The sequence below is a fragment of the Tupaia chinensis genome, unplaced genomic scaffold (genome assembly GCF_000334495.1).
Source record: "Tupaia chinensis unplaced genomic scaffold, TupChi_1.0 Scaffold143247_2, whole genome shotgun sequence".
NCBI classification, from domain to species: Eukaryota; Metazoa; Chordata; class Mammalia; order Scandentia; family Tupaiidae; genus Tupaia; species Tupaia belangeri.
Window position 1 is genome coordinate 398,148 of NW_006203092.1, and position 13,469 is coordinate 411,616.

Sequence of the window (13,469 nt, forward strand, 5' to 3'; positions counted from 1 at the left end):
AGATTTTGTCTTGTAATACCTGTAGCTTTTCTCTTTAGCCTCTATCGTCTCAATAAAACTCTTTTAGGTCTAATATCAATCTTTCTCTTTCTGCTAAGTTCTAGAACATTCTAAGGAACATAAAAACGTATTATTTCTTTTTTCAGTTAAACCTTCAGAGATTCTGATGACCTTTCTTCAGGCCCATTCTGCCCCAAATCTTCGCAACAAACCACCTGACACTGTGAGGCAGACACCTGAGGGCAGCAGCCTGAGGCTTAGGCCTCTCTGTCTTTTAGACTCCAAGCATCACCTGGCTATTTTTACCTCCTGTCTTCTCAATAAGTCTGCAGTCTGCAGTGAGCAGCTTTCTTTTCTTCCCAAAACTTCTCTTCCTTCAGGGGCAGGCATCATCCTTATCTTCTCTCCAGGGAGACAGCTCACCCTGCCATCAACTACCTTGATCTGAGATGAACTTGGAAGCTGAAAGACTAATGCCTTTATTTTGCAGGCCAGTTCCCCTTGTGGCATCAGACCCCCATGTTAAGGTTTGAAGAGGCAAAATCTTGAATTTAAACAGTAGGTGTGGAGGGAAACTTACGTGGGGGTCATCTCACCCCACTGACATCTGTCAGATTTTAACAAGTGCCAGTTTTGAATCTAGTAAACTACATGAACATGCGTGGGTTTGTATGTATTCTTGAAAGTATGGGACCAGCAGTTGGCATAATGGCTATGTCGCTGGACTCCCATGTAGTCAACTGCGGTTTGAGTCCCAGACCCGGTGGCTTAAACTCACGCCGGGCGCATGTGCGTGTGTGCCCAAGATCCCGAGAGGAGAATGGAGGAGAAGGGATTGCGGCATGGCCATCCCCCCTGGGGGGTGATTTCTCACTTTCTGTCTCTCTGTCTCTCTCTGTCTTTCTGGAGAGTGCACAGGCCCTATAGCAAAAACCTCTCCAACAAGAAAGAAAGAAAGAAAAGAAAGAAAGAAAGAAAGAAAGAAAGAAAGAAAGAAAGAAAGAGAAAGAAAGGAAGGAAGGAAGGAAGCACTTGCTTTAGTGGAAAGGAAATAAGCATGGAAACATTAGGGGATGTCGGGCAAGGTCACCTGGGTTCTACCGCTAACTCTTCGGGTTGCTTGCTTTGCCATCTGATACTACCTCCTTGTTCCCTTGCCTCCCGAGAGTAGCAGAACTCCAGTCTGATTCAGACTGTGTATGCTGCCGAGGATTAGCCCCACACAAACTGGAGATCAGGCCCTTGAGAATGTCAGTTGAGTTATCAGTCGAAATATTTATTGGAACGGTGGATTAAGACCAGCGCCTACTACCCCCAACCATCCACAGTGTGATTATTTGACTGAATGCTTAACTTTTAATCTAACGCAGACACAATGCTAGAAAGGCAGTGAGGATTCGTTTTGTGTGGAACAGCTTAATTGTCATCGATGGTAGACACCGTGGAGAATCAGAGTAAGGAGCAATGGCTGATTTAAATGGAGGTACAGCTGTGTCCTTATTTCATTTCAGAGAGTAATGACGCGGAAATGCTGTGAAAGCTCACACATTTGGAAACAGAATTGTTTTAGAGATGTGTAAATGCAGATGAGCCCAGGTTCTCAGTAGGCCCACAGAGTTTTCTCCCTGGGTTGGGGATAGGTTGTCCCCAAGCTTTTCTCAGACAGGAGACCAGGACTCCAGGTCTCTTGTCCTCCCCCAAGAATTGTTTTCATGTTGACTTTCCTTAGTTCTCCCCACTTCAAGTCTAACTCTTATTTTCGTCATCTTTCTGGGCCTTCAAGTGATTCCATCCAGCCAAAGTTGTGTTGGAGGCATAAGTGAAGAATTAGATGAAGAGGAGAGATAGTAAAAGATATCTTTTACATTTGTTTTCTTACATGAGATTAAAAAGTGAAAGTGAGAGGTAGAATTTCAAACTATCTAGTTTAAAACCTGAAAGAGAATCTGTTTTTCAAATTATATTTGCAAATAAGTCTTGTGATGGAAACAAACACTGAGCTGAATTATTACAGTATAATTAACGCTTACGCAGTGAGCACTGGGGTGGAACATTTGTCTACAGACATCAAATAAGCAGACATATTAAAGAGGAAGACACTTTATCAAGTAGAAAAACATAAAAAAAAGGGGGGGGTGAGACAATGGGGTCAGAGAACAGAGCTCTTATACCAGGAACTAAGAATCTGTGGAATAAGGTATGAAGGGAAATAAAAAGTGAATAATGTAAATGTTTTAGTCTTTAAAACCAGACAGGAAAAGTATAAGATAATATCAAATAGTAAATTTTTTAAAGAATTATTTTATTAAACTTTATTTGTTATTATTATTATTGTTTTATTTTGACCAGAGAAAGGCAGAGGGGGGGAGGGAGAGAGAGAGAGAGAGAGAGAGAGAGAGAGAAAGCAAGCTGCCAGTTCCAAGACTTGAACTGTGGTCAGCCATGTGGGAGTCCAGCATCTTTAGCCACTATGCCACCTGCCAGCCCCAAATAGTAAAATTGTTATGAAGACACTTTATTTGAATTACATCAGGTGACTTTTTATGAGCTATTCTTACAAAAAGCTATGTATCTTAAGAGAATAACAAATTATTAATAAGATACAGATTTATTGTTATATTTTCTGATAGTCTCAGTTTTTAGCCATCCCCCCATGACAAAATTAAAAAAATGCCCAAACTTCTGCACTAAGTTCTGTACTGAATGTATGGTTAACTAATATTGGCTTATTTTAGAAGGTTCTGATAAAAATAATATATAATATTTGCAATTTATATTTTTGCCAATATAGGATATAAATGTAGGAAGTAATAGAGATCTTTAGTTTCTTTGTGCTTTAATAAGGCTAGAAGATGTACTGGAGAGTTAGGGAGTCTATTCTGTTTTTGTTTTATCTACCTAGGATCAGCCAATAATGAACCACTTAAAACAGGTTTGATGAGTTGTGCAATGATAGGAACTAAGGAAAAAAAAAGGAACTTCAAAACATATTAAATGACATTGAACACATTTCTAAAGACTATTCCACTAGCTCAATTACCCACCTGCTCTCATTAATTGGAATATTTAATCAGCTCTGATGCTTATGATAGCTACTTGGAAATGGCAATGCTGTTGAACTGATGCACAACTCTGTCACGAATCCTTTGGTTGAAGCTAGCTTTTCCCCAAGGTCTTAAATTATTTAATATATTTCTTTTTTTTTTTTAAAAAAGGTAAAATGTCAAAAAGTAGCCTGGAATTTCTTTGAAAAATAATTTTTAAAGTGTATGAAAAATGTCCACTACCACAACTGGGGAAGAAAAAGCCATAGACAGCTGACTAATTCTGGCACCTTTCAGATAGGGAGGGACTGGCTCCCTCTCCACCTTGGCATGAAATGCACTCAGGAGGATGTGGATCTGAACTTGCTGAGATACACACACACTGGGGCAATGGATTCCCAGAATCGAGATAGCTTCACCTTCTACCTCTGGGATGGCAGCAACAGATCACCTGCTTTTGACTGTCACATCGTCATCAAGGACATGAGAAAAGGTGAAAACATGTCTACCAAGGTTTATTGATATCAACACCTCTAACCGGAAATGAACGTATATAGTACTCAATGTTTGCTTCTCCCTCCCCTCCTCTTCTGTCTTCCTTCCATCCTTCATCCCTGAAATTCCATCATTAATATTTGGAACCTTTGGCTTCTCATCTGCTTTGCCTGACTCTATGAGGTTCATAAGATTACCCGACCCATTCATTGTTTTCCGGTTGTCTCCACAACATGGCTGCTGGGTCTACTGTAACTGTAATGTTTCTAAGTAACGTTTTACCAAATTCATGTGGAAACTCTAATTTTATCTTCAGGAAGTGAACTATCATTTGAAAAGAGTTTCAAAGGGCACATATTTGCAATATAATGACAAAAAAAAAAGAAATGCATTTAAAAATAAAAACTAGAACAAAATGAACTTTGTCTTCGAACAGGTTGGAGATTTTTGCCCCTTTCTCTTTGCAAGTGCTAATGTATACTCCTTTTGGTTTTCTTTAACTGCTAGAGGGGATGTGCGCTTGTGAGAGAGAGACAGAAAGACAGAGAAAGAGAGAGAATGTATCCCCCGATGGAGCACAGTCACACTACAATCTATTGTCCTCCGTTACTTCATCCTGTCAGGATTAGGAGCATGCATGCATACCCAGCATGTTTTTCAGATCACTGGGACTGAGATTCAAACTATGATCAACTATGTGGGATCCAGCTCACTTTACCATTGGACTACGAGTCCAGCCCACTAATACTACTTTTTAGGAACCAGGGAGATAAAACCTTATGAGATAAAAATGAGCAGACTCAGGACCAGCAGATGGCATGATGATTACATCGCTGGACTCCCATGTATTCAACCGTGGTTAGCGTCCTAGACCCAGCAGCTTAAAACTCTTGCTGTATGCATTTGCGTGCGTGCTCAAAATCTCAAGAGAAGAACGGAGAAGAGATTGCAGTGTGGCCATCCCCCAGGGGGTGATTTCTCGCTTTCTTTCTGTCTCTCTAGTGAGCACTCACGCTGTATAGCAAAACATCTCTAAACAAGCAAACAAAAAATTGGCAGACTTATTTGTATAATGCAACTCAGTAGAGCAATCTGTAAATGGTAGATGAAGGAGAGAATGAAAGAAGCTCAGCAAGGATGATTGTAAGCCTTGATGCCCAATTGTCACTACTGCATAATTTTACTTACAACTTATGTGAGGAGGGTTTCCAGGATCTAGAAATGCCAAGAACTATAAGCATAGTTTTAGATTCTCAGTAAATGCTTAACTAGTCTTCTGGCTGCTAGGAGCTCAAAGCTAAATTGGATGCTTCTGTGCAATAAAAATTGTCCCTTGTCAGGACCAGCAGTTGGCATAATGGCTATGGCGCTGGACTCCCAGGTAGTTGACTGTGGTTCAAGTCCTGGACCCGCTGGCTTAAATTCACGCTGGGTTCGTGTGTGTGCATGCCCAAGATCCCAAGAGAAGAATGGAAGAGAAGGGATTGCAGTGTGGCCATCCCCCCTGGGGGAGTGATTTCTTGCTTTCTGTCTCTCTGTTTTTCTCTGTCTTTCTGGAGTGCGCACATGCCCAATAGCAAAAACCTCAAAAAAAAAAAATTGTCCCTCATGAACATAGTAGAATTACAACTGTTCTAAAATTTAAATACATTTAAGTTGGCTCAATTGATCTTGAGATGTTTATTGAAGCTATAAAATATTTTATTTGTGGGACCAGCAGTTAGCGTAATGGCTATGTTACTGGACTCCCATGTAGTTGACCACGGTTTGAGTCCCGGACCCGGTGGCTTAAACTCACGCTGGACGTGTGTGCATGCATGCCCAAGATCCCGAGAGGAGAATGGAGAAGGGATTGCAGCCGTGGCCATCCTCTCTAGGGGGTGATTTCTCACTTTCTATCTCTCTGTCTTTCTGGCCAGCACACATGCCCAATAAGAAAAAACCTCTCCAAAAAAGAAAAAGAAAAAAAATATATTTTATTTATTTATTTTTCTGGTAGTAAAATGTGTTTCTAAAGATGTCTAATAATTGACTCTCAGATAAGCCAGATCTTACTGTACATTTTTATTTTTTTCTGCAAAAAGATGGTGTATATTATATGTGTATATATTTAGGCAAATGAAATATAAGTACAACATGGGGGCACAGCCAACATAATTGAGTAGGTCATCTTCTCATTGGCTTAGCATGATACAGTTTCTCCGCAAGCTCTTCCACACAGTCACTGCACACTTTCTATGTCGATATGGACACGTTTTGTGTAGATACGTCCTTATTTCTGAGACTTTAGAGTCTCTCAGAAAATGAGATATGGAGGAAAATTAGATTTCATGGACTAAGTTTGAAGGTAGCATATTTCTCTTATAAATATTCCAGAGGCTAAGTCATAGTTCTTTTATAACTTTAAGGGAAGTTGGGTAAGAGAAACAAGCTGTGTACTTAGAAAGGAAATAAGATTGGGCAGAGCCTTACAGATTCTGTCACAATTAACATATAATTACTTTCTCTTTCTTTTTTTTTTTTAAATTGTTTATGATATATTTTCTTTTCTTTTTTTTTTAGAGAATTTTGCTATAGGGTGTGTACACTTGCCAGAAAGACAGAGAGACCCAGAGAGACAGAAAGTGAAAAAGCACACCCCCCAGGGTGGATGGCCATGCTGCAATCCCTTCTTCTCTATTCTCCTCTTGGGATCTTGGGCACGCACGCACACACGCCGGGTGTAAGTTTAAGCCACTGGGTCTGGGACTCAAACTGCAGTTGACTACGTGGGAGTCCAGTGACATAGACATTACACCAACTGCTGGTCCCGTTTGTGTTATAATTTCTTATTTATAGTTAACTGTTGTACATCTTTGTAGGAGTACAGTATGATTTTTCAAAGCATGCATGCAGTTTGTGTAGACATGCATTTTTTTAAATTTAAATTTATTTATTTACATTCATTCACTGTACATCATTATAGCATACAAAATGAGATTTTTCCATCCATAGTACACTGTATATTGGCTCAATCAAGCACATCAACAAACATGCTATCATCAACAAATATTTTTCCATGTCTTGCTTCCTGTATGTTTTGCTTTTTTTCCCATCCTTGATTTCCCATTCTCTATTACCCTCTGCCATCTCCCACTCTCCCGCAACACCATCTCTAGTATCTATGTTTGCTTTCTATATCCCCCCCCCACATTTTATTGAGTCACTAAAGATCTTATTAATCTAAATATTTTCTAAGCAAGCACCGCTGATATATACATTTCCATGAACACAAGTCCAACTTTAGGCATAAGCCTCAGTGAATAGAATGAACATCCTATAAAGTAGCACCTAGCTGGGACTATATATCTTACTGCAGTCATCGAATAGGTATTTTTAATGCATTTTTTTTAATTTCAAGAAAAACAGTTTTAGTATTTTTTTCCTGAACCTTTTCTTAATTTATGTTCATTCCCTAAGCATCATCGCAGCATACAAAATGTGATTTCCCATCCAGAATATACTGCATAGTGGCTTAATCATACATGTTATTATCAAAAATTTTCCATTTCTAGTTTCTAGTATTTTTTTTACCCCTCTTTGTGACCCTCTGTCCTTTCCCACCCTCTTCTCACACCATCTCTGGTGTCTACAATTGCCTTCCATTCCTTTCTCCCCCACATTGTATTGATCACACAATTTCTTAAATAATATAACTACTTTCAATAGCCAGTTCACTTGGTACTATTAAGAAAACCAGTTTTAACTTAACTCAAAGAAATGCTAAGGAACTTTGCTTAAAACTTAAAGCCAGGAAACAGGTTAGGATTCTGTTCAAATGGCAGGTATATGAACCTATCCATATCTCAAGACAGGACTCAAATCCTTACAACCAGATAACAAAGTCTACAAGAAAATCAGCAATGCTTTAGTCAAAAGTCATAAAATTATACTTCACCAATTCAGTCTCATGTACTTTATCTTCTGTTGTGGTTAGATTTTCCCAATTAAATTCTGGTATATAATATTCAACTCCAGACTTGTCCCTATGACATTTTCTTAGTTTTTGAACTCTTATTTCTGTGTGTCTGTGTTTAATTTTCCTGATATAGCACTCCCTTGAGAACTTCTTAGAGATCTGGTCTGGTGCTGGTAAATTCTTTCAGGTTTTGTTTATCTGAGAATGTTCTTGTCTTTTCTCCCCACATGAAAGATAATCTTGCTGGGTACAGTATTCTTGGCTGAAATGGCTTTTCTCTTAACACTTTCTTTCTCTTAACACATTCTTTCCTCACTCGCATTGTTTCCTATGAGAGGTCTGCTGTTAGCAGATGGGATATCCTTTGTAGGTAACTTGATATTTTCCTCTTGCCAATCTTAGTATCTTGTCTTTGTCTGTGGTTTTGGTCAACCTGATTATAATGTGTCTTGGAGAAGATCTTCTTGGGTTGATTCTATTTGGGGTCTTCTGTATTTCTTGGGACTGGATCTTTGAGTACCTCTCTAGGTTTGTTAAGTTTTCTTGCAGGATTTCATAGAATAGATTATCAATGCCCTATGAGTCTCTTTGCCTTCTGGAATGCCAGTTATCCAGATGTTTGGACGTTCGATGGTATCTAGTACTTCTTGTACATTATTCTCATTTTTGGGGGGCAATTTTTTCAGTCTTTGTGGCGGATTTTTCTAGGCATGCAATTTGCTCTTCTAAGTTTGAGATTCTATTTTCTGTATAATCTAGTCTGTTTTTAATACTTTCAAGGGAGATTTTTGACTTCCTGTATTATAGCCTTTATCTCTAATAGTTCCGTTTGATTCTTCTTTAAATTGTGTAATTCTTCTTTTAGATCTTGCAAGAATTTCCTCACCTCCTGGAACTCTTAAGCTTCTTTCTCTCTTCTCTTCTGCAGTTCATTGTCTCTCTTCTCTTCCATCTCTGTTAGATTTGCCATTATCAATGTTCTAAATTCTTTATCAGACATTTCCATGATATCCATGGAACTGACTGTGGATGAAGAGGAGTTATTCTTTTCCCTGGGAGGAGTGGTATTTTCTTGCTTTCTCATATTTCTTGTGCTCTTGTAGTGATTTCTGGTCATTTGATGGGTTGTGCGTTTCTTCCAAATTCTTGAAGTTCAATCTGAGCGTTCAGAGGCATGCAGGAGGAGGTGATCTGCAATCTTCTTCCATTCCATTTTCACCCTTTGTGCATCAAATTCAGTCGGAATTGAAGCACTTTGACCCTAAGAGTATTCAGATGTTTGAAGACTGTTCACTTAGTCGCAGGAGCCATGAAAAATCTTCTCCTGAAGGCCTGCCTCTCGCCTCTCCTGCCTCAAGACATGTGAATATTTTCTAAAGAGATGTGTGGGGTCAGCCCAATAGCATACTGGTTAAAGAAGCTGGATCCCACATAGCCAACCATGGTTCAAGTCCTGGCCCCAGTGGCTTGAGGAGGCATACCAGGCATGTGTGTGTGAATGACCCACATCCTGACAGGATGAGAAAATGGAGAAGGTATTGCAGTGTGGCCATGCCTCATTGTGGGAGTGATTTTTCTCTCTCCTCTCTTTCTCTGTGTCTATCTCTCTATGTCTTTTATCCATTCATCTGTGGAGGAGCGCTTGGGTTTCTTTCAACTCTTTACTTTTGTAAATAAGCCTTCTATGAACATGGGCATGTCCACACACCTTTTTTTTTTTTTTTTTTAAGGCTTTTGCCATAGTGTGTGTACATGAACCAGAGAGAAACAGTGAAAAGGAAAGTGAGAAATTATCCCCCAGGGAGGATGGACATACCACAATCCCTTCTATATTCTCCTCCTGAGATTTAGGGCATGTATGCATATGCACCCAATGTGATTTTCAAACATCCAGTTCTAGGGAACCAGCAGTTAGCGTAATGGCTATGTCGCTGGACTCCCACGTAGTTGACCGCGGTTTGTGTCCCGGACCTGGTGGCTTAAAACTCACGCCGGGCGCGTGTGCGTGCGTGCCCAAGATCCCGAGAGGAGAATGAAGGAGAAGGGATTACGGCGTGGCCATCCCCCCTGGGGGGTGATTTCTCGCTTTCTGTCTCTATGTCTCTCTCTGTCTGTCTGGCGAGCGCACGAGCCCTACAGTGAAAATCTCTCAAAAAAAAACAAAAAAAAAAAAACAAAAAAAAAAACCCCATCCAGTTCTAGGACTAGAACTGTAGTTGGCCATGTAGGAGCCCAGAACCTTAACTGCTATGCCACCTGCAGCTCCATTCACATACTTTCTTAATGGACACCTGAGCAGCCACCAGGACTTTTTTTTCTTGAGAAAAATCATCGTCCTGAAGTTTGTATTATTTTCTTACTTTGGCTTATAATTTTCTTGACTTGCTTGCTTGTACAAGTAACACGTATTAGCAAACTACATCCGTGTTGTATGTAGTTCATTTATTTTACTACTTTATGCACCCCAGTTGTATAAATAGACCACAGTTCACTTATTCATTCACCCTTTGAGAAAGCATTTGGGTCGTGTCCAGTGTTTCCAATTACAAACAGAGCTGCAGCGACCATTTCAGTACCTGTCTCCTGGGTACAAGTGCAGGCGTTTCTCTAAAGCACACATCTGGGATGGAATTGCTGGGTCAAGGCATATGTGAACATTCAACTCTACAAACGCATGCCAAATTGTGTACCAATGTGCACTCCCTCTAGAGTATAAGAGTCTCTTCCTCTCTATCCTCTTCAACATTGGCACAGTTGGGCTTCTATGTCTTTGCCAACCAGAGCATTATGACAGAGCAACTTGTTGTGACCTCATTTGTATAAGAGGACGTCACGAAGTCTGTGGAAGAATGGAATTCGAGTGTGATTTTATCGTGGTGCAGAAAATGTTGAAATCTATGAAATGTTTTTTTTTTACAACATGCATTTTCGATGAGTTTTTCGAAGACTCCTTATATATTCTTTCCATACTGTGTTTAAACAAGACCCTTATGAAATGTGAAATTATTGAAATAAGGGAGCTTTTATGGGCTAAGAAGTCACTGTTTAACTTTATAAAGCAACTATGATATTTCCACACTCATTAATGAAATCGAGCACCCTTCTAGATCTTTCTTGGCTACATGCGTTCCCTCTTCTGTGAAGCAGCTGCTCATGTCTCTTGCCTGATTCTCATACACAGTAGTTACAGAAACTTTTTGCGTCATGTTTGTTTTCGCTTTTGCACCAAGTAGCCTTAGTCTTTTACCTTTACCTGGGGGCATTGCCTTCTTTAACATGGTTCTTGACCACAATCTCTTTTGCTACTAGGTGATATTGTTCTTCTTGCAAAACCACTCGTGGTGTCGAAAGGCGGCAGGGGTTTCTTGACGACCACTACTCTCCTGGCCGTGGACGGCACAGACAAGCCTGAGGAACTGCTCTATGTCATCACCTCCCCACCACAATATGGCCAGGTCGAATATGCCATCTATCCGGGCGTCCCCATTACCAGCTTCAGCCAAATGGACATAGCAGGACAGACAGTCTGCTACGTACGTAAGAGCCAAGCAGCTGTCCCCAGTGACACATTCAGGTGAGTCCCGTGGAGACTTAGCTGAACCTTCTGCTTGGGTTAATGCTTAGAAAGAGCAAAGATTAGTACGTGAGTTTCACTTCAGTAACTATTTTACCATATGTAATATCACCTAACATCATGGGCTCAGATTGCTTAAATATGTATAATAAAATTGATTAAATTTTTCTTTTAAAAGAGGGGCCAGCATGTGTCTTGGTGGTTAAAGTGGCTGGATCCCACATGGCTGACACAGTTCAGCCATGATGCAGCAACTCGAAAACCATTCTGAGTGCATGTGCATGTGTACCCTAAATCTTGAAGGAGGAAGAAATGGAGAGGAGGTTGCAGTGTAGCCATCTGACATGAGGGGGTGCTGTCTCACTTTTCCTCTCTCTTTCTGTCTCTCTTTATGAATGCATGTGCCCCCTGGCAAAAAATAAAAATAAAGGTAAATAAATTTAAATAAATAAAAATATAAAAAAGAAAAGAAGAAAAAAAAATTAGTCAATATTAGTTTGGTGTAGCTCCATTTTTCTTAGACTGCCTAGTTTTGTGAAAAGTTAAGATGCACAATTAAAATGACAGGAAAGCAAGAAATTGGGCCTTGCTACTAAAAAGTAAGGGTAGTAAGTGAATCTACATGTAGGCTCTTCTATGAGGCAGAACATGAAGAGCTGAGGGTCCTAGCTAAGGATAGACATAGAAAAGTGAGTTCCCTCTTTTTTGAGTGTGTTTTCCTGTTGGAGGGAAAGGCATTTATTAGTAAACACTTGGCATAAACAGACACTGCCTTTTGACACAACATGTTCTGGTAACTATGTCATAAATCTTGTTGTCATAAAGTAGATCATATTTCCCCGTAGAAACGAGATTGTAACTGGGGGCTGCACACCTGTTCAAGGATCCTGTATCGAATAAATCATGAGAAGGAATTACAGTCTGGTGAAAGACAAAGATAGGACATTAATGGAAATCTACATTCATTTAAAGTATGAAAATTTGTTTCAAGTTACATAAAGCAAGAGCTACTCTATACGGTCTGTCACCTAGCAGTTCTCAAAGCTGGGCAAACTTGAGGTCCTTTATAGAGATTAAATATAGGTCTTCAGGCCAAGGATGAAGACCAGGAAATCTGGCACTAATCTTTGGGCAAACCATGGTATATAATCCAACTTTGAGTCTTACCAGTTAAGGAGACCCTTATAGCATTTGTTTATTACCAGATACACAGGGTTTCTGGCTCGGAATCCAATTTCCACCCTGTCTTAGTACAGCCTTCTAAACAATGCTATAAAACAACATAAATGCAGCATATTCCTACACTATTCAATGGGTTCCCATAAACTATCAAGTATTAACGATGTTTGAATACTACTCTCCTCTATCATACATTTACCTGTCTACATTCAATGTTGACTATGATGAACTGTTTAAATGTCAGTAAAGATGATTTTGGTTGCCTTTTTATTATTTAAAATGATATCGAAGGGACCAGCAGTTAGCGTAATGGCTTTGTTGCTGAACTCCCATGTAGCTGACCACGGTTTGAGCCCCAGACCCGGTGGCTTAAACTCATGCCGGGCGTGTGTGCGTGCGTGCCCAAGATCCCGAGAGGAGAATGGAGGAGAAGGGATTGTGGCGTGGCCATCTCCCCTGGGGGATGATTTCTTGCTTTCTGTCTCTCTCTGTCTTTCTGGCGAGTACACATGCCCTATAGCAAAAATCTCTACAAAAAAAAAAAAATGTTGTCTAAAAGATAATTTGAAGTGTCTGTTAAACAAAAAATATAGGGAAGCTTAAAGTAATTGCATTTTTTTTTCTTTTCATAAATATCCCTTAGCAAGCAATCGTTGAATTGCCCAATTTAGTGCTTGAGTGCTGCTGGGCATTAACTAAAGCATTAGATGTGAGGGTTTCTTTGGCAGCTGGGTCTTGTGTTTGAGGAGTGGTCTAGCATTGCTGTGAAGGTATGGGCATGGGGCCAGTTACTGCCCCTGTGATTCACAACTCTGTGGCCTTCATCAGGTTATACCAACTCGTGTGACGTGGAATGATGTCCACAGCACCTGCCTCTCAGAATGGTTGTGAGGTTCAAATGAGCTTATGCATGTAAAGTACATACATTAATACCTGGCACACAGAACTGCATAAGTTCTGTACTATCTGCTGTTATAAATACCATTATTATTGTTGCTGTTGTCAAAATTATTTATTATATCCTTTCCCTGGCCCCCATTTAGTCTTTAATCTTCAAAACACCAGGCATGATCTCAAACGAAGAAAGAAAGTTCCAGAGAAGACGATTGTTCCTTTTTGCTGATTTGCTGATGGAAGCTGGGTGTTTCTTGGCTTAATATATGTATATCAGGTCCAGGGCTTTTAATTTTACACTCATTTCTGTTTCTTCTTGTGTCTT

At 39.9% G+C, this 13,469-nt stretch overlaps 1 protein-coding gene across 1 annotated transcript in view; it reads left to right on the plus strand.

Annotated features, from left to right (window-relative positions):
• The window catches only part of FREM1 (FRAS1 related extracellular matrix 1), a 182,673-nt gene that overhangs the window by 110,290 nt on the left and 58,914 nt on the right, over positions 1 to 13,469 (plus strand). Inside the window, exons 24-25 of the mRNA XM_006163834.1 lie at positions 3,342 to 3,537; positions 10,807 to 11,071. Of these exons, the coding sequence (XP_006163896.1) occupies positions 3,342 to 3,537; positions 10,807 to 11,071 (461 nt within the window). The remainder of the gene's footprint in view (positions 1 to 3,341; positions 3,538 to 10,806; positions 11,072 to 13,469) is intronic.